This window comes from Lepidochelys kempii, chromosome 6 (assembly GCF_965140285.1).
Source record: "Lepidochelys kempii isolate rLepKem1 chromosome 6, rLepKem1.hap1, whole genome shotgun sequence".
Taxonomy (NCBI): domain Eukaryota; kingdom Metazoa; phylum Chordata; order Testudines; family Cheloniidae; genus Lepidochelys; species Lepidochelys kempii.
In genome coordinates this window covers 111,847,530-111,874,249 of record NC_136385.1, presented here as the reverse complement: position 1 = coordinate 111,874,249, position 26,720 = coordinate 111,847,530, and the positions used below count along the sequence as shown (strand labels likewise).

General features: G+C 46.9%; 1 protein-coding gene and 1 long non-coding RNA gene across 6 annotated transcripts in view; one reads left to right on the top strand and one right to left on the bottom strand.

The window, feature by feature from the left end:
* The window catches only part of LOC140913375 (uncharacterized), a 57,061-nt gene extending 36,998 nt beyond the window's left edge, over positions 1 to 20,063 (top strand). The window contains exons 1-2 of one of the 2 annotated variants that reach the window (XR_012159566.2): positions 1,920 to 6,588; positions 18,200 to 20,063. This is a non-coding gene — a long non-coding RNA (uncharacterized LOC140913375). Of the gene's footprint in view, positions 1 to 1,919; positions 6,589 to 18,199 lie in introns of those variants that run through there. The other variant, XR_013635987.1, reaches the window with a different exon arrangement.
* The window catches only part of PPP2R5C (protein phosphatase 2 regulatory subunit B'gamma), a 192,001-nt gene that overhangs the window by 23,096 nt on the left and 142,185 nt on the right, over positions 1 to 26,720 (bottom strand). For 3 of the 4 annotated variants that reach the window (XM_073349665.2, XM_073349666.2, XM_073349668.2), the window contains 2 exons: positions 11,668 to 11,838; positions 1,686 to 1,813 (listed from right to left, as the gene is read on the bottom strand). In XM_073349665.2, coding sequence (XP_073205766.1) covers positions 1,686 to 1,813; positions 11,668 to 11,838 — 299 coding nt within the window. The remainder of the gene's footprint in view (positions 1 to 1,685; positions 1,814 to 11,667; positions 11,839 to 26,720) is intronic. The other variant, XM_073349667.2, reaches the window with a different exon arrangement.

The following is a 26,720-nucleotide window of genomic DNA, read 5'->3' as shown; positions in this document are numbered from 1 at the left end:
CTGGCAAAGGGTGAGGAAGGGCAGGGCTGCACCACACAACATCCCCTGGCAGGACAGTAAAGAAGCTGCAGGGAGTAAAGGGTGCTGGTGTCTGGGATGGGGGGGTGCCTCATGGCTGGGATCTGGGGGGGAGGGGCATGGTGGTGTCTGCGCCGGGGGGTGCCCTGTATCTGAGCTCTGGCGGGAGGAGGGGTGCTGGTGTCTGGGCCGGGGGGGTTCCCCACAGCTGGGTTCTGGGGCGATGAGAATGCAGGTGTCTGGGCTCTGGGGGCCCCACATAGTGCCCCCCCACTGGAACTTGGTTGTCCAAGGGGTTTCTTTAACTCTCTACTCCTGGGGAAATATTTTTTGCTGTTGTCTGTATGGTTGACATACTTGTTGACAAGTATTTTGAAATAAATTATCAAAAATAATTGAAACTGGACTGATTATATTATTGTGTTATTTTGACAAATAAAATATGCAGAATTTTAAAATATAGTATGCAAAATTCCTCTGGGAGTATATAAACAAACAGATTAGAAACAACAACAAATCTTCACCTGCATTATATAGTGCACATTGCCAGGAAAGTAAAAGTTTACTCTATAGAAGTAATCTATTATAAGTTACTGATCACCAGATCAGAAAAGAAATCAGTTACATCGTTAATTTGCATCATTCATGTTGGTTACACAGTGAGCGTGGGGGTGTAATGGATTTCATGACTTCACTCATGCTCAGGACAGAATGAATGGATGGCCATAAAAAGTGAGAAAAACAACTGGAAGTAACCCATATTTTTTATTCACAACTTGAATCTTTTTTTAGGATTACAGTTTTTCTTTTAAAAGTAATCCATATTATATTTTTTAAATCAGTATATCAATGAATTATCTGTATCCAGTTATTGCACACACTTCCCTCAGTATACCTTTCACTGAAGTTACTGGGAGATTCATCAGGCATTACTGTAGGCCAACCAATCAATAGTCCTCACTCCACAGCAATGAGCTATGGAACAACCACACTACCAGCTCTTGCACACTAGCTCAAACAAAATTGTTTTGCAGCTGGAGCAGCTTCAAAATGGGGCTGACTAGGAGTACTTTCATGCTTGAGTATTATACTATTGTGTGGATGGAAAGGGAAAAACAAAGGAAATATGTAGATAGAGAAAGTAAACAGGCAACAAATGCAGAGAAAGGGAAGAAGAAAAAAGAAAGAATAAGATGATTTTAATATGGATATAGTCAAATGATTATCAATGGAAAAATGTGGGTCAACAAAGTTTAGAGATCAACCATCAAAATTTGTCTTTAGTAACCACTAAGCTACTATGCAATACACATTTAATTTACTCAATATAAATAAACCAAAATAAAATATGGTATAGGAGAAAAGCTGCACTAAAACATTTTTACAGGAAAGAGCCCACCCTCTCAAATGCATTTCCTGGGCTCTCTGACAGCGACATGACATTTGCCCTCACTCATTTCCTTTCACATTGTTAAGGTCTTGGGGAGAAATATTGTCACTATGCATGATTATACTGTAGCTACAACAGGTAATTCACAAACACAGGGCATTTTAACCCTAATTGTTTGAAATGAAAGTTCAATACTGTTAGATAAGTAACATTACCAAAATTTAGAAAATCCTTTAAATATAATAACCAATATATTATTTGTACAAGAATCTCTTACTTGTTCCAATGTGTCTTTGAATTTCGGTACAATGATGGAAACATGATGGGCAAAATCTTTGCTGCATTGTCACTGATTAAACTCATAATGTACTCATTATTCCAGTAGTATAGTGCTCGTTCTGCCACCTGAAAGACATGAAGGTAAGCACACTACTTTATCTGCCTTCCAGTTAGCATTTACATACCATAAAGTTTGCTAAACAGAACTGAAATTAGGAAATAAAATGGCTTGGAGAGAATTGAGGATACCAAATATTAAGTATCAAAATATTTTAAAATTACCATCAAGAAATTCAAAGTTATGATTTACTTTTTAATCTGGGTCAGAACTGTGTATTTTACAAACATATGGCTACAAATCATTCTTAAGAAACATGTGTCCTGTGCCCTCCATTTTATCTATGATGCAGCACATTCACAATTTAAATAGAACCCCTGTGACCTGTTGGTGTCATGTAGGCAGTGACACACTCCTTACATTTAAAAAAAGGTTCTTAATCAAGAAAGTGGGTGCCAATTTGGTACTTCTACAGTTGCACTGCAGCACAGCTAAGAAACTTAAGAACTGCTGTGATCCAAGGATCTCTTGAAGCCAACTCGCAGAAGGCACAGAGGTACATAGGGATACAAGGATCCCATGGGTTCACTAAAGAATATCATGTCAGGTGTCTAATGAAAGCTTGTGTCGTACTAGTAATCAATCATTGTGAACTGTGTACACAGAACACACATGAAGAGTTACGTATATATTCTAAAAATTACGTTCTCTGAGAGTTAAGACAGGTCACTCAAAAGCTGTGCATCTGGAGACAAACTTCTACAGGCAGGGAGTGGGAGACTCTGGTGCACCACGATCCTTCTTGCCAGAGAACTCTGAAAGAGTGGCAGGAGGGTGGGTCATGGAATAGACATGAGCAACACATCTTGAAAAACAACAGATATGGAAAGGTTAGTTACTGTTCTTTTCTTCTTCAAGTGCTTGCTCATGTCTATTCCATGTTAGGTGACTCATAAGTGGTACCCAAGGAGCTGGGCTCAGAGTACATGGACATGCAGATTGTAGCACTGCTCTTCTGAACTTGGCATTCTCTCTAGCCTGCTGTGGGGATGGCGTAGTGGGAAGAGAAGGTATGCCATGACGACCATGTGGCAGCCCTGCAGATGCCTCAGATTGGGACCTGGGCCAGAAATGCCACTGATGAAGCTTGAGCTCTGGTCAAATAGGTGGTCAAGATGGCAGGAGGTGGTACACCTGCCTGCTCGTAGCATGTATGAATACAGGAGGTGATCCAGGATGAGATTCTCCAGGCTGAAACCGGTAGGCCATTCATCCTGTCTGCTACTGCCAAGAAGAGCTGTGTGAATTTACTGAACGGCTTGCTCCTCCCAATGTACAAGGCCAGGGCACTTCTAATGCCGCTCCCTGCATTCCTGTGTGGTTTTGGGAAGAAAACTGGCAGGAAAATAGTATGGTTATTATGAAGCTGCAAGACCACCTTTGGAAGGAGCTGGGTGGGGGTGCAGTTGAACCTTGTCCTTAAAGAACATTGCATAAAGTGTTTCTGAGGTAAGGACCCTAATTTCTGAGACCCTCCTGGCTGAGGTAATTGCCACCAGGAAGGCGACCTTCCAGAGAAATACAACAGAGGGCATGATGCTAGCAGCTCAAAGGAAGGGCCAGTGAGTCTGGATAGGACCAGGTTAAAACCCACAGTAGAACTGGTTCACAAATTTGAGGGTAAAGTCTCTCTACCCCTTTAAGGAAGTGAATGGACATATCATGCAAGACCACCGACCTACCATCCACCGAAGGGTGGAAGACAGATTGCCACTAGATGTACCTTGATAGATGTGAGGGCCAGACCCTGTTGCTTAAGATGGAGCAGGTATTCCAGCACAGCTGGAGGGATGACTGAGTCAGTGAGAGACCTTGTTGAGAAGACCACACCAAGAAGTCCTTCCATTTGGCTGGGTAAGTAGCTCTAGTGGACGGTACCTAGTAAGATCTGGTGAACTTGCTCTGAACAGGTTCATGGAGCATCCACACGGTCAGGTGAAGGGCCCTGAGGTTCGGGTGGAGTAAACGGCCATGGTCTTGCGAGATCAGATCCAGGCGGGGTGGGAGCAACAGCGGCGGTGCTACTGACATGTCCAGCAGCATGCTGAACCAATGTTGTTGCAGCCACACAGGAGCTATAAGGATAACCCTTACCTTTTCTCGCTTGACTTTCAGAAGGACCTTGGGTACTAGAACTGGAGAAAACACATAGAATAGGATCTCTGTCCATAGAAGCAGGAAGGCATCGGAGAGCCTGGACTGTGATCAGTAATGAGAAAAACTGCTGACATTTTTTATTCTGCCTGGTTGCAAACAAGTGTACCTGGGGAGACCCCCACCTCTGGAAGATGGATCTCATCACCTCTGGCTGAAGGGACCACTCACGATGAGAGGAGAAACACCTGCTGATGTGATCTGCTAGGGTATTCCAGACTCCTGGAAAATGGGAAACCTTGAGGTGAACTGAGTGTTTCATACAGAAGTCCCACAGACCAATGGCCTCCTAGCACAGGGTAAAGGAGCGTGCTCCTCCCTCTCTGTTGATGTAAAACATGGCTGCCATGTTGTCCATAAACACTCGCACAGCTTTGCCAGTGATCTGGGGAACGAACACTTGGCAAGCTAAGCAGACCACTCTGAGCTCCCTGACATTTATGTGTAGGGAGAGTTCTTCCAGGGACCACAGGCCCTGAGTCCTGATGTGCTTGAGGCGAGCTCCCCAACCTAGATCGGATGCATCTGAAATGAAAGATACTGAAGGCTTCAGGGGAGGGGTTTGTGACAAAGGAAAGGCCTGCAGCCATCTACTGGGGATCCTTCACCAGTCAAGGGAGGCAAGGACTGGGGTGGGAACTGTAAGCACTGAGTCCAAGTGGTGTCCGTTTGGTGATTACACTGGGCCAACCAAGCATGCAGGGGTCTGAGGTGTGGCCTTGCGTGCTGTACCATGTAAGTGCACACAGCCATGTGTCCCGAAAGTTTGAGGAAAAACAGGGGTGTCATGATGGGGTGGGCCTTAACCTTGGATATCAGAGCCGATATGGTCTGGAATTGAGCCTCTGCAAGGAAGGCTCTGGCCTGGGTTGAGTCTAATACTGCTCTGATAAACTCTATTCTCTGGATGGGAATGAGGGTCGACTTTTGCTCATTTAACAATGGGCCCAGTGCACGGAAGGTGGCTTGGACCAGGCTGATACTGTTCTTCAGTTGAGCCTCTGAACGACCCTCGATCAGCCAGTTGTCGAGGTACAGGTAGACTCGGACACCTTGCCTTCTGAGGAAGGCCACTACCACCATCATTCTGTAAAAACCTGAGAGGCTGCTGACAGACCAAAGGGGAGGACAGTGAATTGGTAATGAGTTTGGTTTACGATAAATCTGGGGAACCTTCTGTGGCCTTAGAAGATGAAAATGTGGAAATAGGCATCTTTCAAGTTGAGGGCAGCATACCAGTCCCCTGGATCCAGGGAGGGAATAATGGAGGCCAGGGAGACCATGCGGAACCTTCGTTTCTTGAAATAACTGTTGCGGCAATGCAGGTCCAAGATGGGTTGAAGACCCCTTTTGGCCTTCAGGATTAGGAAATATTAGGAGTAAAACCCCTTCCCTCTCAAGTTCTGATGCACCTTTTCCACAGCCCCTACTCACAGGAGGGCTTGGACCTCTTATGCTAGAAGTTGCTTGTGAGAAGGGACCCTAAAGAGGGATGGGGATAGGTGGTAGTGGAAGAAAACTGCGGGGTGTAATCTTCCTCCACCATACTCAGCATCCAGTGGCCTCAGGTGATGAGGGACCTCGCCAGATTGAACTGGGAGAGTCAGTCTGAAAACAAAAGGGGGGCAGAATCCGATGCGGTAATTGATATAATGCTCTTGGGTGTGCCTTCAGAAGTTCTGTTTTGGGCCTCCTGGGATCTGTATGACCCTGGTAGGAAGTTGAGGTAGACTGAACAGTTGTCTATACTTGTAACTCCTGCACAGTTTCTTGAACAGGTCCTGTAAAGACAGTGGAGCCAAGAAGCAGGCCGGTTGCTGGAGCTAAGGACTAAGGCCAGGAGCATCACCTCATGACCATTGTGGAAGCTGTTATGGCTGTTGTGTGAGCTGCACCTAGAGCTGCTTGGAGTGAGGCCCTGGCTACGGTTTTCCCTTCCTCTATCAGGGTGGAAAACTCTTGCCTGGAGTCCTGAGGCAGTGAATCTTTAAACTTTGCCGTAGAGTCCCAAATATAGGAATCATTCGTCCGCAGCAAGGCTTGTTGGTTGGAAATGCGAAGCTGTAATCCACTCGTTGAATACATTTTTCTGCCAAACAGGTCTCGTTTCTCTAAGTCCTTTTGCTTGGGGAGGGGTGGGAGCAGGGGGATAGCACCTGACTGGTCTTGCCTATCTCTCTCATTGGCCACTGTGACCACAATGGACCGAGGAAGAGGGTGAGAGTACACGTATTTGTACCCCTTGGCAGGCACATAGTACTACTTCTCTGCCCTCTTTGAAGTGAAGGGGAGAGAAGATGTGGTCTGCACACACCTAACTTGGAACATGAGCAAGCACTCAAAGAGCTAGTTAGTTAAATTTAATCTCTAGAAAGGGTGTTATAATTTTGTTTTACCTGTAACCATTTGTCTCCAATATTCTCACTCTTTATCACTTGAATCTCTGTTCTTTGATGATAAACTCATTTTTGTTTTCACTACAGATATATCTAAGTGCTGTATGTTAAGAACGCTGGTAATCATGAGGTGAAATTTACAAGCTGGGACATACTATTCCTGTGAGACTAACAAATTTATTAGAGCATAACCTTTCGTGGGCTACAGCCCACTTCAGTGGATGCATAGAATGGTAAGGAGAACACTTCAACCTCTCTGGCCACTCAGTAAAATATTTAAGGGTGGCAATTTTGCAACAGAAAAGCTTCAAAACCAGTCTCCAACAAGAAACTGCTGAGCTTGAATTAATATGCAAACTAGATACTATTAACGTGGGTTTGAATAGAGACTGGGAGTGGCTGGGTCATTACACATATTGAATCTATTTCACTATGTTAAGTATCCTCACACCTTCTTGTCAACTGTCTAAATGGGTCATCTTGATCATCACTGCAAAAGTTTTTTTCTCCTGCTGATGATAGCTCATCTTAATTAATTAGCCTCTTACAGTTTGTATGGCAACCTCCACCTTCTCTGTAGGTATGTATATATGTGTATTTGTATTATGACAAAGTTCCTCCTCTGCCTTTGTGGGTCTTGCGCTTATTGGCAGATTTACTTGCCTTGGAGCTTCACGGTAGCCCTCAGTTTGGCTGTTTTCGTGAACCCACACTCCACGTCAACACCTCCTGTGTCTGACCAGGAGTTGGGAGGTTTGGGGGATCCCGGGCCCACCCTCTACTCTGGGTTCCAGCCCAGGGCCCTGTGGAATGCAGCTGTCTAGAGCGCCTCCTGGAACAGCTGTGCGACAGCTACAACTCCCTGGGCTACTTCCCCATGGCCTCATCCCAACACCTTCTTTATCCTCACCATAGGACCTTCCTTCTGGTATCTGATAATGCTTGTACTCCTCAGTCCTCCAACAGTATGCGTTCTCACTCTCAGCTCCTAGCACCTCTTGCTCCCAGCTCCTTACACGCGCACCACAAACTGAAGTGAGCTCCTTTTTAAACCCAGGTGCCCTGATTAGCCTGCCTTAATTGATTCTAGCAGCTTCTTGATTGGCTGCAGGTGTTCTAATCAGCCTGTCTGTCTAAATTGTCTGCAGAAGCTTCCTGATTGTTCTGGAACCTTCCCTGTTACCTTACCCAGGGAAAAGGGACCTACTTAGCCTGGGGCTAATATATCTGCCTTCTATTACTCCCCTGTAGCCATCTGGCCCGACCCTGTCACAATATATATATATATCTATATCTTCTTACTATATGTTCCATTCTATGCATCTGATGAAGTGGACTGTAGCCCACAAAAGCTTACGCTGAAATATATTTGTTAGTCTCTAAGATGCTACAAGTACTCCTGATCTTTTTGCGGATACAGGACTAACACGGCTGCTACTCTATTCCTGTGAGTACAGCAGATCTAAAAGCTCTGTAACTGTTTGGTGGATCCTGGGCTGAGCACTTCAGAGACACATTTGGAGGTTTGTGTGTGCCTGTTGCTAACCTCTTCAAAAAAAGCAAGGTCTGAAGCTATTGGGGCCATACATTTTGTAAATACCCATGGGGCCAAGGAGAGGCCAAAATGTAGCACCGTAAATTGTAAGTGACACTGGACCACCATAAAACGGAGGAATTTTCTGTGTCCTTGGAACATGGAAATATGAAAATAAGGGTCTTTCAAGTTGAGAGCAGCGTATCAGTCTCCCGGATCCAGGGAGGGGATGATGGAGGCCAGAGAAACCATGTGGCACTTCAACTTCTCGAGATATTTGTCGATTCGCCACAAGTCCAGAATGGCCCCCTTTTGCCTTCAGGATTAGGAAATAACAGGAATAGAATTTTTTCCCCCTCATTTCCCAAGGGATCTCCTCCAATGCCCCCAGCTGCAGGAGGTTGTCTACCTCCTGAACAAGGAGTTTCTCATGAGAAGCATCCCTGAAGAGGGAAGGGGGTTGGGGTGGTGGTGGCCGAGAATTGAAGGGTATATCCTAGCAATACAATTTCTAGCACCCAGCAATCTGAGGTAACCCGTGACCAGGCCTAATGGTAGGGACGAAGGTGGCTGAGGAAAGGATGAGGCAGATCCAGGAAGCTGACTGGGGCATCGCTCTGAAGCGCACCCTCAAAATGCATGCTTCTGGCCCCCATGCTTCACCGGGCCAGGTTGTGCAGGTGAACGGGAGGAGGAAGGGCGGTGACTACTAAAACTTGTGTCCTTATCCCTTCTCCTTGCAGACCCTTGTCGAGACTGTCAAGGCCTTAGTAGAGGGGGCATCTGGAACTGTTTTGACATAGACTGAGGCATATGTAACCCCAGTGATCCTGAGTGTCCTTCAATCTGTGGTTTCAGAGTAACAGCCGTGTTAGTCTGTATTCGCAAAAAGAAAAGGAGTACTTGTGGCACCTTAGAGACTAACCAATTTATTTGAGCATAAGCTTTCGTGAGCTACAGCTCACTTCATCGGATGCATAGTGTGGAAACTTCAATCTTTGCAGCCTCACATCCATCTGTTCTGCAAAGAGTCCAATCCCATCAAATGGGAAATCATGGATCAAGGACTGTATCTCCTGGGACAGTCCTGCAGACAGAAGCCAGAAACAATGCCTCATGGCCAGCGCTGAGGCGACCACTCTGGCTGCCGAATTGGCCACATCCTATGCCATTTGGAGGGAACACCAAGCTGCTGTAGTACCCTCCTCAACAAGGGCCCCAAATTTTAGGGCTGCATCCTGGGGCATGGAGTCCTTGAATTTATGGAGGGAGTCCCATAAGTTGAAGTTATCTCTCTTGGAAGAGCTTAGTGGTTTGCAACTCTGAACTGGAGACTGGCTGTGAAATACATTTTCCTTCCGAAAAGTTCCAGTCTCTTGGCCTCCTTACTTTTGGGGGTGGAACTAGATTGCCCTTGCTTGTCTTTTTTGTTGGCCACAGAAACTATCGACAACCCTGGGGGGCGGGTGAGCTTACAAGTATTTGAACTCCTTGGCTGGGACGAAATACTTCTTTTCAGCCCTCTTGGAGGTGGGTGTAATTGAGGACGGGATTTGCCAGAGGGCTTTGGCGATCTTTAGAATCCCTTCGTGCACAGGCGGGGGTAGATGCAGAGAGCACATTAAACAAAGTGTCTGATTGCTCCACCATCTCTTCCACCTCTAGGCCTAACTCAGTGGCCACCCTTTGGAGCAGGGCTTGGTGCTCCTTAAAATTGTCCAGTGGGCTAATTCATAGATTCATAGCTACTAAGGTCAGAAGGGACCATTATGATCATCTAGTCTGAACTCCTGCACAACGCAGGCCACAGAATTTCACCCCCGCACTCCTGCGAAAAACCTCTCACCTATGTCTGAGCTATTGAAGTCCTCAAATCGTGGTTTATAAAGACTTCAAGGAGCAGAGATTCCTCTAGCAAGTGACCCATGTCCCATGCTACAGAGGAAGGCGAAAAACCTCCAGGGCCTCTTCCAATCTGCCCTGGAGGAAAATTCCTTCCCGACCCGAAATATGGCCATCAGCTAAACCCTGAGCATATGAGCAAGATTCATCAGCCAGATACCACAGAAAATTCTTTCCTGGGTAACTCAGATCCCATCCCATCACAGGCCATTAGGCCTATTTACCATGAATGTTTAATTACCAAAACCATGTTATCCCATCATACCATCTCCTCCATAAACTTATCGAGTTTAATCTTAAAGCCAGATAGATCTTTTGCCCCCACTGCTTCCCTTGGAAGGCTATTCCAAAACTTCACTCCTCTGATGGTTAGAAACCTTTGTCTAATTTCAAGTCTAAACTTCCTGGTGGCCAGTTTATATCCATTTGTTCTTGTGTCCACATTGGTACTGAGCTTAAATAATTCCTCTCCGTCTCCGGTATTTATCCCTCTGATATATTTATAGAGAGCAACGATATCTCCCCTCAACCTTCTTTTAGTTAGGCTAAACAAGCCAAGCTCCTTGAGTCTCCTTTCATAAGACAAGTTTTCCATTCCTCGGATCATCCTAGTAGCCCTTCTCTGTACCTGTTCCAGTTTGAATTCATCCTTCTGAAACATGGGAGACCAGAACTGCACACAGTATTCCAGGTGAGGTCTCACCAGTGCCTTGTATAACGGTACTAAAACCTCCTTATCCCTACTGGAAATACCTCTCCTGATGCATCCCAAGACTACATTAGCTTTTTTCACGGCCACATCACATTGGCGGCTCATAGTCATCCTATGATCAACCAATACTCCAAGGTCCTTCTCCTCCTCCTTTACTTCTAATTGATGCGTCCCCAGCTTATAACTAAAATTCTTGTTATTAATCCCTAAATGCATGACCTTACGCTTCTCACTATTAAATTTCATCCTATTACTATTACTTCAGTTTACAAGGTCATCCAGATCCTCCTGTAGGATATCCCTGTCCTTCTCTAAATTGGCAATACCTCCCAACTTTGTATCATCTGCAAACTTTATTAGCACACTCCCACTTTTTGTGCCGAGGCCAGTAATAAAAAGTTTAAATAAGATTGGTCCCAAAACCGATCCTTGAGGAAGTCCACTGGTAACCTCCCTCTCTAATGCGAGAGGGCCCCACCATAGCCTCATCTGGAGAGGATGAGGAGGATAGGACCACTGAGGGAGGGTCCGGGGCATCATCCCCCATGGTGGAAGGGGGTCTCGGGGTGGGCACCTGCCCTTCCGCCCCAGCATCTGCTTGCACTTTGTGCACCAAGCCCGGTGCCATCGGTGCTGCCTGATGCTTGTCTGATGCGGCAACCGACGATTGGTGAGAAGGGGGCATCGACATAACAGGCATGCCCCAGGCATTCCAGTAAGGCCATTGCGCTGGCCACTGACCCTGCTGCCAGGACAGCATCGCAGAGGTGGACACAGCCTCAGGAGCTCAGGCTTGATGGTGCTGTCTCAGTGAGAGGCTGAACTTCCCTGCCACAATACCCACAAGAGCCAAAACCATGATGTGGGTGGAAAGCTGAAGATCCTCAGCTTATGGTCATTAACAGGTACCTCTACTGCCCTGACAGAGAGGCAAGGGGCAGGAAGTTGGGTGCAACAATCACTAAGTCACCTGGCCCTCTGTGCTCCCTATCACGGGCTCACTGAAGTTAGGCACTTATGTGCTATTTTTTCAGCATTTTCAACATACTAAAATCAGTTATTTTAAAAAAGTTTAGTACATATATATCTAAAACGATCAATTCACTAACAATGTAAAAATCCTAAACTGAAGATCTGGTTTTATGAGTTCTTTGAAGTACAGACCTGGAAGTGCGGACTGGACACACATTTGGCTAGCTGTCTGAACAGAGGCTCCATAACCTTTACAAATTCAGATGGTTCAATGACATCTAAAATTTCCTCTAGTTCATTTAAAAACATGACTTCTTTTGGACTGTGAGTCTTTGGCCAGTATTTGAGCAGTGCCATCACCACCTGTAAAAAGAACGTTTGCAGGAAAAAAATTAATACACAATTTTCATAGCAACATTTTAAATATTTGACTTCCACTTTTGGACTAAAGTGGATTTCTAACAGGAATTGTCATCGTAAACAAGTACGTTTGTTACTGTACTAATGAGGTATAAGAAGTCTGGTTACTTACCTTGTACAGTAACTGGAGTTCTTTGAGATGTTTGATCCCTATGTATATTCCACTCAAGATGCACATGTGTACCATGCACCTGAGACCAGAAGTTTTTTCGCTAGCAGTGTCTATTTGTCCACGGCTACACCCTTGTCCTCCTCATGCTCCAAACTGAGGATTTAAGGGGCGGTCTGGACTGCCTCTCTAATTCCTTCGCTACTGCAAATAAGCTTAGGATAACAATCCAGAACAGAGGGGAGGGAAGGCAGGGACCACACACCTTGAAGAACTCCAGTTACTGTACAAACATTTTCTTCTTTGAGTGATGGTCCTTCTATGTATTCCACTTGAGGTGACTCACAAGAAAGGTGTGAGGAACCCTGATGTACTACAGATTGGAACAGCTCTGCTATGAAGGATGCATCTGCTGTAGAAGCTTGTACCAGGGTATGCACCGAGCCCTACATTGCCACTCTACAGATATCCAGAAGAGGGACATCTCGAAATGGAGTGGAACCCAGGGCAAAGGGAGGGACTGAGTTCCCCTACAGCCTTACCAGAAAGACTAGAGGGAAGACCCCAAACACAAAGTGACAGAAGGACCATCAGGCCTGGCCTGGACCAGGGCTGCCAACTTGGTGTGAGGTCCTGGGACTACTTGGTGAAAACTCTGGCTTACCCTGAAATGGGTGAGACTGAAGGTGACCCAGCCTGAGAACTGAGTCAAATGGCAAAAGAGGAAGTTACTTACATGTAAATGGAGGTTCTTTGAGATGGGTGGTCCCCATCTATATACCACAGTGGGTTACGCACATGCACCATGCGCCCAGAGTTGGAGAGTTTAAAAGTAGTGTCTGGCCCATGCATGCGCCCTGGCTTGCCTCATGCCTCCAACCAAGGAAATAAAGGGCGAGGCAGACCGACCACCTCTTCAGTTACTTCTCCAGTTCAAATCATACAAGATTCAAAGCAGAGGGCAAGAAGAGCAGGTAGTGGAATACAGATAGGGACCACACATCTTGAAGAACCTCCAGTTACAAGTAAGTAACCTCCTCTTCTTCTTTGAGTAATGGTCCCTATTGTATCCCACTGTGGGTAACTGACAAGCAGTAAATAAGTAGGAGGAGGGCTCGAGGATGTGGACAGCAGGGTTGAACAGAGAACCGTCAATCCAAAGGAGGCATCAGCAGCTGAGTCCTGTACTAGGACTTGCAAACATGTGGCTAGAGCTCCACATGGCTCCAGGAGGGTTAACTCCTGAAGAGACACTACATTTGTTGCTTGAGCTCTAGTGGAGTGAGCTCATATCTCTGTGGGGGGAGGGAGGTTTAAGAGCTGACAGAGTAGAATGTAACCAGATATCCATTTGGAAGTTCTCTGGGTGGAGATGGCATGCCCACTGATTCTCTCTGCTAGAGTGACTGACAAAGTCTCAGGGACTTCGTGACTGGTTTTGATCTCTGTAGGTAAAAGGCCAATCTCGAACATCGAGAGAGTGGAGTCTACATTTTTCTGCAGATGTGTGCAATATGGGGAAAAATAAAGATAAGTGAATAGATTGGTTAAGGTGAAATTCCAAAACCACTTTAGGGATAAATTTGGGGTATAGGTGTAAAGAAACTATCTTCGTGGAACAGTGTATGGAGGGTCTGCCATCATTGCTCTGAGTTCACTAACCCTCCTCGCCAATGTGATGGCTCCAAGGAAGGTGACCTTCATGGAGAAGAGAAACATGGGGCAAGTAGCTAATGGGGAGCCTGGTCAGTACCAAAAGAACAAGATTCATGTCCCATTGGAGCACAATCTTTTGAGGAGTGGGAAAGTTCTTATCTGGTCTTTCCAGAGTCAACTGGCTAGCGAGTGTGTGAAAATAGAGTAGCCTTTAGTAGGTGGAAGGAATGCACTGATCGCCACTAGGCGGACTTGCAAGGAGTTGAGGGAGAGACCGGATGTCTTCAAAAGATAGGATCTAGTCTAGAATGAGTGGAATATCCATAACTTCTGGTAGAATGCCTCTTCATTGTGTCCAGGACCAGAAGCATTTCCATTTAGCTAGGTAACATTTCCTAGTCGAATCCTTTCTGCTATTGGAGAAGATGACATGGCTGAAGAGCATGTACATTCTAGGTATGATGGCCATCCAAATACCATGCCCTGAGGTGGAGTGGTTGTGGATTGGGGTGTTTAATCCTCCCATTGCACTGGGTTAGGAGCTTGGGGAACTAAAACTGTCAGGGCCAAAAAGGGGTGATCAAGATGACTGTCACCCTGTTCTGCTGGAACTTGCGTAGCACTCGTGGCAGAAGCAGCAGCATAGGGAAGCATAGTTGAACTGGTCTGACCAGGAAAGGAGAGCATCACCCTGGAAGTTGCAGCCTATGGCTCCTCTGGAGCAACAAGTGATGCACTTCTTGTTGGCCTGGGAAGTGAATAGATCTCTTGTTGGGGTTCCCCAACACGTGAAAATGTCATGCACCACCATGTTGTGAAGTTCCCACTTGTAGTCAATTGCAAAACATTTGCTGAGGGAATCTGAGAGTGCATTCTGTGTCCCTGGAAGGTAGGCTGCAGACAGGGTGATTTGATTGCTGATGCACCAGTTCCAGAGATTGCCTGCTTCTGCACACAGGGAGGCAGATCTCGCTCCCTTGCTTGCTGGTATAAAAAACCATCATAATGTTGTCTGACCTCAGGATGTGGTGAAAGCGAACAAATGGAAGAAAGGATTTGCATACCTTCCTTACTGCCCATAATTCCAGGACACTGATGTGCATTCTGTACTCTCAAAATGTCCAGGCTCCTTGTGCTGTGTGGTTGCCCATATAGGCTCCCCAACATAGCAGGGAAACATCCATAATGATTGTCTTGGCCAGTGAAGAGGGGAGAAAGAGAGCACCCATGCATGTGAGATGAGGATTTGTCCATCACAAGGAAGGACTGCATCTTGGCAGGAACTGTCAGTGTGAGATTCATGCAATGACAGCCTAGGCAGTGAACTGAATGTAGTCATACTCAAAGGCGGAGTCTTGCAAATGGAGTGACATTTGTGTACAAAGTCAGGTGGCCAAGTAGGGACAGACATGTTTTGACTGTTACCCAAAGGTTGCTCACAATGTGATCTATGATATCTTCCATGGTCTAGAAACTGTGAGCAAGTTCGCCCCTGTGGTGACAGACTTCAAGGTTGCTCCAATGAAGTCCAAAGATTTCATGGGAGTAAAACCAGATTTTTTAATGTTTACACTGACTCCCCAGTGAGGAAAAGAGGTGGAGCATCATACATGTCAACGTATAGGGTTTCTGGCGAGATTTGGTGGTGAGGAGCCAGTCGTCAAGGTATGGGAAAGTGAGGAGGCCATGACATCTGACGTGAGCTGCTACCACTGAAAATACCTTGGTAAAGACTATGGAGGTGGTAGCTATTCTGAAGGATAGTACTGCAAATGATCAGAGCCCACCATAAATCTGAGAAATTGTCTGTGGGCAGAAGCCATGACCACATGCCATTTTTTCTAAAAATGGAATTATTGCTGCCTACATGGCTGAAATTTGAATTTGTGAATGAAGTGGTTGAAGTGGCGGAGGTTAAGGATTGGTCTCCACCCAGCCTTCTTCTTGGATATGAGGAAACAGGTCAAGTAAAACCTGTAACCTAATACTGTGGAGGAAAATGCTCTATTGAACTCCTTATAGCAGCAAGGAGCACCTCCTGAGTGAAAATACTGTCATGAGAGTGGTCCCCAAAGAGGATTGGGGAAGGGCAGTTTCGGAAGAAGTAGTGTTGCAAACTCAGTTGTATAGCCAGCACCCACGTGTCCATCATTATCACACCCCAGGTGCTGAAAAAGAGTGCTAGGCGATCCCCGGAGTACTGGAGTCAGGTGGTGTTGGGCTCAGTGAACCACGGTTCTCAAGCTCGCATCAAAATATTACTGGGTTTGGGGGGTGGGATTGGGATGTTGAGGCCAATGTGGAAGGAACATGGAAGCAGGATTTTTCAGTCTTCTGCCTTTTATGCAGTGGTTTGTAGCGTCTCTGATGGTAGAAGCGTTGAGCTCTATACTTTGATGGGGTTGATTGGCGATGTAACTTCCTCTTAAGAGAAGGTGTGTATGCACCCAGTGATCAAAGGGTAGCCCTAGAGTCCTTTAGGGTGTATAGGGACTCATCCATGTACTGATTGAAAAGGTGAGATTCATTGAAGGGGAGGTCCCCAATGGTATTCTGGACCTCCCAGCAGAGCGCTGAGGCACAGAGCCAGGACTCCCTTTGCATAACAATGGTGGTAGCCATGGCTCTGAGGAAGTATCAGCTGCCTTGAGTGCAGATTGGAGGGTGATTCTGGCTATTAATTTTTTCCTTCCTCCATTAGAGCTTGGAAATGAGAATGATGCTGCTGTGGGAGGCTGTTGGCAAATTCCTCAAACTTAGCATAGTTCAGGAAATCATATTTAGCCAATAGTGCTTGACAGTTGGCTATCGTGAACCAAAAATTGGAGGACAAGAAAACCTTCCTCCCCAATAGTTTTACATGTTTATCCTCCTCCCCTGCAGGAGTAGATCTGGGGTGTTGTTGCCTGGACCTTTCCGAAGTGGCCTGAACCACCACTGAATTGGGAGCTGGATGAGAGAATAAGAATTCTGACCTCTCTCTCCGTCCTTTTCGGGGTAGGAGTGCACGTGGTCAGGGTGTGCCACATTGTTCTAGTGAGCTCCAATATGGCCTCATTTACAGGGAGGGCTATTCTTACAGGTCTAGAGGTGTGGAGGATGTCTAAGAGCTTGTGCTGGAATCCTGGATCTCCTCTATTGGAATCTGAAGTTTCCTGGCAACTCTGCGGAGGTGGTCTTGGAACTGCCTGAAGTCACTGGGGGGGAAGGGGGAGATGCCAAAGTCACCACATCAGCTGAAAATGATGATTGTAGTCCGGCCAGTTCCAGGGAACCGCTGGAACCGGAGAGTAGTACTCCTGCTTTTCAACTGGATCTGGGGGTAAATGTGATCCTTCCTTGGAGGGAAGGCAGGTAGCAACTCCCTGGTGGATCAGATAGATTCTGAAGGTTGTTACTCATCCCATGATCCCCAATATGGTCAGTAGGAGGGGTTGACAGGTAGTTGTGGGGGTCCCAATGGCATGGGATACCAGTGACTCCAAGTTGGGTGAGGCAGTGGTTGGTCCCACGGCTGTGTAGATCTCCTGGGAAATGGGTAAGGATGGTATGGGAGGAGCAATTCCTCTAATGATTCCGAATCTCCTGAGAAAAAGGCTGACTTGGGTTCCAGTGGTGGTACTGCCGGTGCCATTGGAGAGGTGTACATTGTGTACGGAGAGGAGGGGATGGGGTAACAGGCTCCGCCCTGTAGGCAACTCCCTGAAAACAGAGGTTCCCAATGAAGGAGGGGATTCTGGATCCAGGCGGGCAAAAATGTCCTGTGTGACCATGGATCCATATCTCCCAGGTGTCAGGACTCTTTCTGTCCAGGCTACTGGTGCCAGCAATGCTGATTGCATCCAAAGGTAATCAGACTTTGCTGGTGCAGGAGGGTCCCAGGTCTTGTGAGGAGCTGGGGGATGGTGGTACCAATGGAGCACAGTCCAGAGCTGGCAGAGCTCAATGTTTCGGAGCTTTTTCTTGTGCCTATGGGACCAAGGACATACTAAGTCCTCATGGGCTGAATGGGTGGATTTGCTTGCAGGCATGTCTGATTTCTTTGAAGTGGACTTAGAGGAAGACTTAGTCCCATGCTTATGGGAGTGCTTCCTGACTAGGCCCCGTGGTGTGGTGGATTCTCTGGCACTGAAGTCAGACTTAGCAGCAGGAGGCACATTCCTTGCTGATTCAGGCCAACGTACAGAACAGATTTTGACCAGACTGCAGCCATAATCTCCATGAGATATTTGCAGAGACCAAGTGCCTGTCCTTCTAGGGTATGGCTGGGAGACGACTGACAAATACTGCACCAAGCCATGAGGTGAGTTTCTCCCAGGCAGTAGAGGCAGTGCTGATGGTCGTCGCTGACTGAGAAGGATCGTGGGCAGGAGGCACAGAGTCTGAAGCCTGGAGTTCTAGGCATAGTCTGATACTCAAGTGGAGTACGGGATGGTGGTAGGTTCCCCTGTAGCCTAATCTGTGAAAGATACTAAAAACTACTAAATCTATAAAAGTTATTAAAAACTATTAAAACTATTAACTATTTAATTTATATAGTTTTTCAGAACGACATCAAAGCTGAGGACACTAAAGGTTTTGACCTGGACCATGCAGCTGTGAAAAAGAGACCTGAAGAGGTGGTTGGTTCACCCTGCCCTTTATTGCCGTGGTCGAAGGCACAAGGCAAGCAAGGACACATGTGCGGACCAACAGACACTACTTCCAAATTCTCTGACTCCAGGCACATGGTGCACACATGTAACCCCGCAGTGGAAAACAACAGGGACCATCGCTCAAGGAAGAAGGGGACCATTAGCAGACCAGGTCAGCAGGACTAAAGAGAAAAAACACTGCACGTAGCCACAAGGCAGCAGAGCAGTTGGCAAGTAATTTTTCCACATGAGGGGGAGGGAGAGGACGAGGATGAGAGGGTCCTGACAGGCTGGGGTCAGACTACGAACTCATCGAACAATCCATCAGCAATCTCCTAAAACTGCACTCTTGCGGATTGATAGTCTTGGTGAGAGGAGGGACAGATATTACACCTGGAGGGGGTATGAGCTTTCCTGGGGCAAAACAAGCAAGCGTCATGGTCGTTGCTTACCAGGAAGACCCGGGAGCAGACCACGCGGATCTTGAATTCTGAGGTCTTGGGCATACTAGGCATCCCATACAGCGGTTAGGGGGCACCTCAGGCCCCTGGACCCTAAAACTAACTCTAAACTATTAAACTTACCTAAGAACAGGTAAAACTATTTACATTAGACAAAGAATGCTCAATAAAGCTGTGGACACTGAAGGGTTAGGATTCAGACTATGGGTGGTAGAAAGGTACTGGACGAGCAGTCATTCCACACATCCCCTAACAACCTCGGAGCACAAGGAGGAAAAAGGTGCAGGCACGGACCGACAGACACCACTAGTGAAAAATCTGGTCTCAGGCACATAAACCATATGTACACATTGAGTGGACTACACATAGAGACCATCACTTGAAGAAGAACCAAAAGGATTCTTGTCCCAAACAATCAGTGATCAGGCATGTTGCTACGTCATAGAAATTACTATTTCCAGACTAACACTTGTTACTCAGCTGTGAAGGTTAAAAAGTGCTACTCCAAACATGAACAGTTACAGACATTTAAAAGAATAGTGTGAAAGTCATCATCTAAGGATAAAGAAAGTAATTCTGATGCCAAACAATCATTAACACACCCATAAGCTGGAAATTGCTGTCTGTGCAATACTAACATAACTCTGGCTCCAATTTTTGCTTTTTTGTTGCTTTCATATGTAGGACTTGATCCTGAAAACCTTTCCTCATGCAATTCCAGGTTTGCAAGATGAGGCCTCTAAATTGTAAAATATTATTTTTGGATAAAAGACATAAGAAGTTCACAGATGACTACTATGAATATATATGTGACTTTTCATTGCTAAAACTGATACAACTTTATTATTATCACCACCATCTCTTATCTTCCTTTCATCATACTTATCAAAGGTTTAGACAGGGCACAAAACATGTAAGATAAAAAACCATACAATTTTGAAAATACTGGGTTTTTGGGGGAAGACTATAACAATTCAGTTTTTATGTGTAATACTTATAGAATTGTTATCATATCAATTATATCAGCTCTTGTAACAGTTACAGGCACCTTCTAAAACTTAAGAGTCTCAAAGAACAGGAATAATGGCTTTCTGCATGTTGCTTCACTTATGAATGGCATGATGTAAGGCAGTTTGCTCAAGCCTTTTTGATGAAGAGTAAGGCATTCTAGTGGTTTTGATCACTAAATAACGAGGTGAATGCTTTTATTATGGATGAAGATTTTTTCCAATGTTTCTGTCTCCAATCATCAATAAAGAGGCACAGTTCAGATTTTTTCAGTCTGTGGCAGTGTGTCAATGAATAATGTATTAAGTTTGGTGTCAGAAATTATTTTCTTAATATTAGCTAAGGGGTTTTCATATTATTAGATGTTTGTTTTCAACTAATGTGTAATTATAAATGACTGGAATAGCATTCCTCAACGTTAAATGTTAGATAAACTCTTCGGAAATTTCCACCTTTTTTTTTGTAAATAAGTAATAAGTTTCTACATTTGTGTTTTGTAATTTAATATAAAAAAAGTATGGCAGAGTGTGTGAGGTGGAAGGAGAGGAGCAACACAATTTTTTTGCCTGTGTGACAATAGGGTCACGGCAACTCTAATTAATTAATTCTAGAGCAGACCTTATTAAGAAGAGCTGTGCTTAACTGATGGGCTGAGGAGAACTAAGACTAATTAGGCTATCAGACAGATGATACAAAAGGCACAGGAAAGAGGTGGGAAAAGAGGGAAGGAGAACTAGAGAGGGAGAGAAATCGCTCTCCCTTGCTTGCCTCAGGTGCAGAGGGCTTCCTAAGACTGTAGGGGTGAGGCTATATAGTGCAAAAGGGTGGTGGAAAATAATATTGTAAATAAACTGCACCAGGTGTTTTACCAGCAAAAAGGTCTGAAAGCTGTTTGTGGACTTCAACGGAGGCAGGAGCGAGTGGGCCCTGCCACAGGATAGCAACCTAGAAACAACTACTCCTTTGCCACCCTCAATCTGGGAGTTGGATGGTGTCACTGCTTTGGTGCCTCTGTGCCAATGCATTATTTCCAGCTGTAGATCAATGAATCTGCACCAAGGGACTGAAACATTGACAGGGATCATGCAGCAACACAGCTTCCTGTAATTTATCAATCTCTGCTATTCTTATTTTCAGATACTAATGACAAACACACCTGTGCCTCATTTAAAAACTTGCTTTCTTCCCCCTCTGCCCTTTATTTCATTCTGCATATTTTGACCTTTTTCTAAAAATGAACACAAATTTAAAATATTTTTATCTTCTCCACTATCTTTTTCTCATCAGATTTCTCTCCTCTGCTATCCCCTATTCTTATCTAAGTTTATTTCTTTTTCACTCTAGTATATTTTGCCATTTTGCACTGCATTTAGTTTTATCAGTATATATTTTAACTTCATTTCTTCACAACATTCTTTTTACCCTGTGCATATATTCTTTGTGTCTCTCCCCTTCCCTTTCTGTGTCACAGTCCCCTCTCCAGTTCCACCTCTCCTTTCCCTTCTATCTTTAGTTTCCCTCTCCAGTTCCTGCTGCAATTAGATAATAGTAGCAAAGACTATGTGGAAGTATTCTGCGTAAGGATAAAGATGCCCAATACTTTTCTCCCAGGAAATGCCTCAAATTAAAACCTCCTATTTCTAAATGTTAAGAAAACCATTTGTGTGTGCTAAGATTGCGTGGCCAAAAAAACATGAGACTCTAGGGGGAAAATAACTTTTGACAAATGCTGACAAATAATATTTGACAAACATCTTTAAGCTTGTACTGACCGAAGTATCAGAAAATATTTATACTAAATTTTAAGAATAAAAATTTTGCCAATTGTTTATTTCAAGCAAAAGTTAAGAGGGTAGACCTCTCTTGAGCTGAGCCTAGCAGCTGAGCCAAATTGCCTCAAGGTTTTTAGTGTGGTTAAATATTCACTAGAGAGATAGTGTATGCACCATAGATTGTTAGTATTATATAAAATTGGGACATTACTATTAATGTGGATGGAGTAATATCTTCTTTCATAATTGACATACATAACAGAAAAAACAGGTGTTTTTGTACTGTACAATGAGTAAAATACTGTTACCCACCTTTTGTAACCGTTGTTCTTCGAGATGTGTTGCTCATGTCCATTCCATTGTAGGTGTGTGCGCGGTTGGAGACTTTTGCCTTAGTGGTAACTGTAGGGCCGACTATGGTGCCCATTGGAGTGCCACACTCATGCTATGGTATATCAGGCACTGCCGGCCCTGCGCCCTCTCAGTTCCTTCTTGCCGACAACTCCGACAGAGGGGCAGGAGGGCAGGTAATGGAATGGATATGAGCAACACATCTCAAAGAACAGCAATTACAAAAGGTGGGTAAACATAATTTCTTCTTCAGGTGCAGACTCATGTTGATTCCATTGCAGGCGACTCACAAGCAGAATCCATGGAGGTGGGGTCAGAGTTCACAAGATTGCAGACTGGAGTACTGCTCTGCCGAAACCAGCATCATCTTGAGCTTGCTGGGTCAGCACATAGTGCAAAGCAAAAGCGAATGGACGACCAGGTTGAGGCATGGCAAATTTCCGGAATCAGTACCTGAGCAAGGAAGGCTGCTGATGACACCTGTGCCCTATTCAAGTGAGCTGTCATGATCGCCAGCAGGGGCATTTTTGCCAGCTCATAGCAGTAGCAGATGCAGATGCAGGCCGTGATCCAGCATGAGATTCTCTGGGTAGATACTAGGTAACCCTTCATTCTGTCAGCAACAAACAATTGCATAGACTTACGGAACAGCTTTGTTCTATCTACGTAGAAGGCTAGTGCCTGTCTGACATCCAGGGCATGCAGCCTGTATTCCTCATCCGTTGTATGAAGCTTTCGACAAGGGCCCAGTAGGTATATGTCTTGATCAGCATGGAACTGGGTCACGACCTTGGACAGAAAAGCCAGGTGTGAATGCAGCTGGACCTTGTCCTTATAGAAGATCATATAAGGAGGTTCCGACATGAGTGCCCTGATCTTGGACACCCTACGTGCTGAAGTTATGGTGACCAAAAAGGAGACTTTCCAGGAGAGAAGCAGGAGGGAGCAGGAAGCCAGGGCTCAAAGAGGGGCCCCCAATAGCCTTGACAATACAAGATTCAGGTTCCCAAGGAGTGACCAGGTCCCGGACAGGTGGGTAAAGGCACTCCAGACCTTTCAGGAACCATGCCTTGAAACAAAGGGCAGAAGGCCGAAATGGCCGCCAGGTGTACCTGGACCAAAGATAGCGACAGATCCTGGAGCTTCAGGTGCAGCAAATAGACCAGGATGTCCTGCAGTGGGGCCTCTTCTGGACGAATACAGCAATCCGAGGCCCAACAAAAGAACCATTTCCACTTTGCCATATAGGTAGCCCTGGTGGAGAGTTTTCTGCTGCCCAGCAGGAACTGCTGGACACCCGCGGAACACTGCCATTCTTTCCCACTTAGCCACGCAGTAGCCAGGCCCTCAAGTGCAGCACCACCACGTTTGGATGCAATAGATTGCTGTGGTTCTGGGACAGATCTGGCTGAAGAGGCAGCTGCAGCAGGGTGGCTGCCGAAAGACTCAGCAGCATGCCGAACCGGTGTTGACGAGGCCATGGGATCAGAAAGGCGTCCGACAGGGAGCCCTTGTCCCTATCCTGCAGAGAACAAAGGGCCAAAGACCTGGCACCACCCTGCCTGTTGATGTAATACATCGCGAGAGTATTATCTGTCAGGACCTGCACCAGGTGGAGGTGTCTTCCAGGTGGAGCAAGAAAGCCTGGCAGGCCAGGCGAACCACTGAGATCCCTGACATTGATATGAAGGGCTAGGTCATGTTGTAGCCAGCGGCCCCGGGTGTTTGAGCTCACCCAGATAAGCTCCATAACCCAGATCCGATGCATCTGAGACCAGGGTGAGCGACAGAGATGGGGTCACGAAGGGGACTCCTTGCAGTACTGACTTGTGATCCTGCCACCAGCCCAGAGACAAGAGGACATAACTCAGCACTGTGGCCACTCGGTCCAGAGGGTGCCTGCTGGGAATGTAGACCAAGGCCAGTCACGCTTGCAGAGACCTTAGATGAAGCAGGGCATGGTTGACCATGTATGTTCATGCGGCCATGTGGCCTATAAGTCATAGGAGCATGTGTGCTGTGGTGAGCAGTTGGCTGTTTACGAGGGAGATCAAGTCAATCATGGCCTGAAAACGTGCTTCCAGCAGGAAGGCCCTGTCCTGCATAGGGTCGAGAACCACTCCAATAAACTCTATATGCTGGACTGACGTTAATGTGGATTTTTCTGTATTTATTAACAGGCCCAGGTCACTGCAGGTGGAGCGCACCAAATCGAGGTTCCTTTGCATTTGCTCCAGAGACCTGCCTTGATGACGCAGTTGTTGAGATATGGGAAGATCTGGACCCCTCAATGCCTCAGGTAAGCTGCCACTGGTGCCACGCATTCTGTGAACAACCTGGGGCCCAGGACAGGCCAAAGGGTAGTTCTGTGAACTGGAAGTGGTGCCCAGCCACTGTGAAACACAGGAAACGCCTGTGTCCTGGCAATATGGAGACATGAAAGTAAGTGTCCTTTAAGACGAGATCGGCATACCAGTCCCCTGGATCCAGGGAAGGGAAGATGGAGACCATGCAGAACTTCAACTTGTTGAGAGACTTGTAGAGGCCACGCAGGCCCAGAATGGGTCTGAGGCCCCCTTTCACCTCCGGGATTAGGAAGTAGCGGTAGTAGAATGTAGCCCTGAGGGACTATGTCCAGGACCCAGTAGTCCAACTTAGCCTCCGACCAGGCCAAGCGGTAGGGGAAAAGGTGGTTGAGGAAAAGACAGGAAGATCTGGGCAGTTGACTGGTGAGTCATTCCTGAGCGCACCCTCAAAATGAGCGCTTTTGGCTCCCTTGGTGCTTCTCTGGGCCAGGCTGTGCAGGAGACGACGACGAGCAGTGGTGGCTAAACCCGACGTCCAGTTTCCTTGCAGGCCCTTGTTTAAGATGCCACTGTCGAGTTGGCGGAAAAGGCTGTAACGGCTGTCTCGATGCCTGAGGAGTGTGCATCCCCAGAGAACAGAAGGTCGCGTGCATCCTTCAGGCCGTGCAGACGCACATTCGTTTGGTCAGAGAACAGGCCGTCACCATCAAACGGGAGGTCCTGAATAGAGGCCTGCATCTCCTGGAGCCGGGAACTGCACCACATGACCACCGCCAAGGTAACCAGCCAGGCAGCTGAACTGTCCATGTCCCAAGCCATTTGGAGGGAGCATCAAGCAGCTGCAGTCCCCTTCTCCCTCGACCAGGGTCATGAACTCCTGGACCATCTCCTGGGACATGGAGTCCTTGAACTTGAGGAAAGAGTCCCACAAGTTAAAGTTATAGTGACCGAAAGGGGCCTGGTGGTTCACTACCCAAAACTGGAGGCTGGTCGTAGAATAAATTTTGTGACCAAACAAATCCAGCCTCTTGACCTCCTTATTTTTACGGGTGGAATTGGTGGGCCGATGCGACCAATGATCCCGGTTGCAGGTCAGTGTACAAGTAATCGAACCCCTTTGCAGGGACAAAATGCTTCTTTTCTTCCCCTCTTAGAAATGGGCGGGATGGATGACGGGGTTTGCTAGATGGTTTTGGCAATGTTAAGGACCCCCTTGCGTACTGGGAGCGCGACGCAGGCTGGGGCGGACGCCAAGAGCACATTAAACAATGTGTCCATCTGCTCCTCTATCTCCTCCACCTAGAGGCCCAAGTTGGAAGCGACTCTGCAGAGCAGCGCCTGAGGCTCCCTAAAATTATCTGGAGGGCTAGCCTGATGGGCCCGCCACCACCTCATCCAGAGAGGAGGATGATGATTGGACGATTGAGAGAGGTCCGGCAATGTCCTCACATGTCGGAGAGGGCGGCTTTGGGGTGGGTACCAGCTCCTCACTTGCAGCAGCTGCCGGAGCATCCTGTACCCAACCCAGTGCCATGGATGCCAACTTCGGCCTGTCTGACATGGTGACCAAGGGTTGGCAGGAGTGGAGCAACAGCGTGACGCGAACGCCCCAGGCATTCCAATAAAGCCATTGGGTTGGCCTCTGGCCCTGCTGCCAGGTCAGAACTGATACCTAGGATGCGCCCTCTGGAGCCCAATCACGATGGTGTCTGGGCAAGGGGCTGAACTGCGCCTTCCAAACAGGAGAAGTTGTCACACTCTGGTGACCAAGGTGGGGCTGTGGAGGCTTGGGTCTGGCGGCTTACCGTTGCCAGGAACGGTCTGACCGATGCCAGGAGTAGGGTGAGTGGTGCTGTTTTGGGGAGTGACCAGGTGGTGTTGGCGATGGCGACCAAAAACACGACAAAGACCAGTGCCGGGGAGATCTTTGACACCTGGGCAAGCTCCAGTGAGAAGACAGGAATTGGGAGCGTCACGCATACTCGGCTGACGCAGAGACCAAGAACGTGGTGACCTAGGGTTCTGTCTTGGCTCTGGAGACCGGTGACACTCGCTTGTTTTGTGCGAGGCCCTCCCGGCGGGCTTGCACTCACAGAGAGCCTTACCCGGTTCCATTTCTGCCTGCGGTGACACCTGCAGTGAAGGCACTCTTAGCTCTCCAGGAACTGGGGGCTCAGAGGGCGTCAACTGCGCCGTCGGTTTGGGCCCCTTACTGTTCCCTGAAGTCGGTGGCAGGTTCTTTCCAGGGGATGAACTCCCCAGGGCTCAGCCCTTTTGCGGATCCAGAGTGGGTGTAAGGCCTGAGCCAGGTCCTTTGCCCAGTGCCCCTTGGTCGGGCTTGCTTGGTGCCATCTTCTTCTTTGTGATTGGGGATCGGTGCCAGTTGAAGCCTGGTGCCAGGGTGCACTATGCACCATAGTTGACACGCTGGGTGCTGGTTTGGGCTGTGCCTGCTCCAAACCTGGGCGTTGGGAAACACTGCATCAGGAGGGCCTTGAGGCATATGTCGTGCTCTCTTTGTGTCCAAG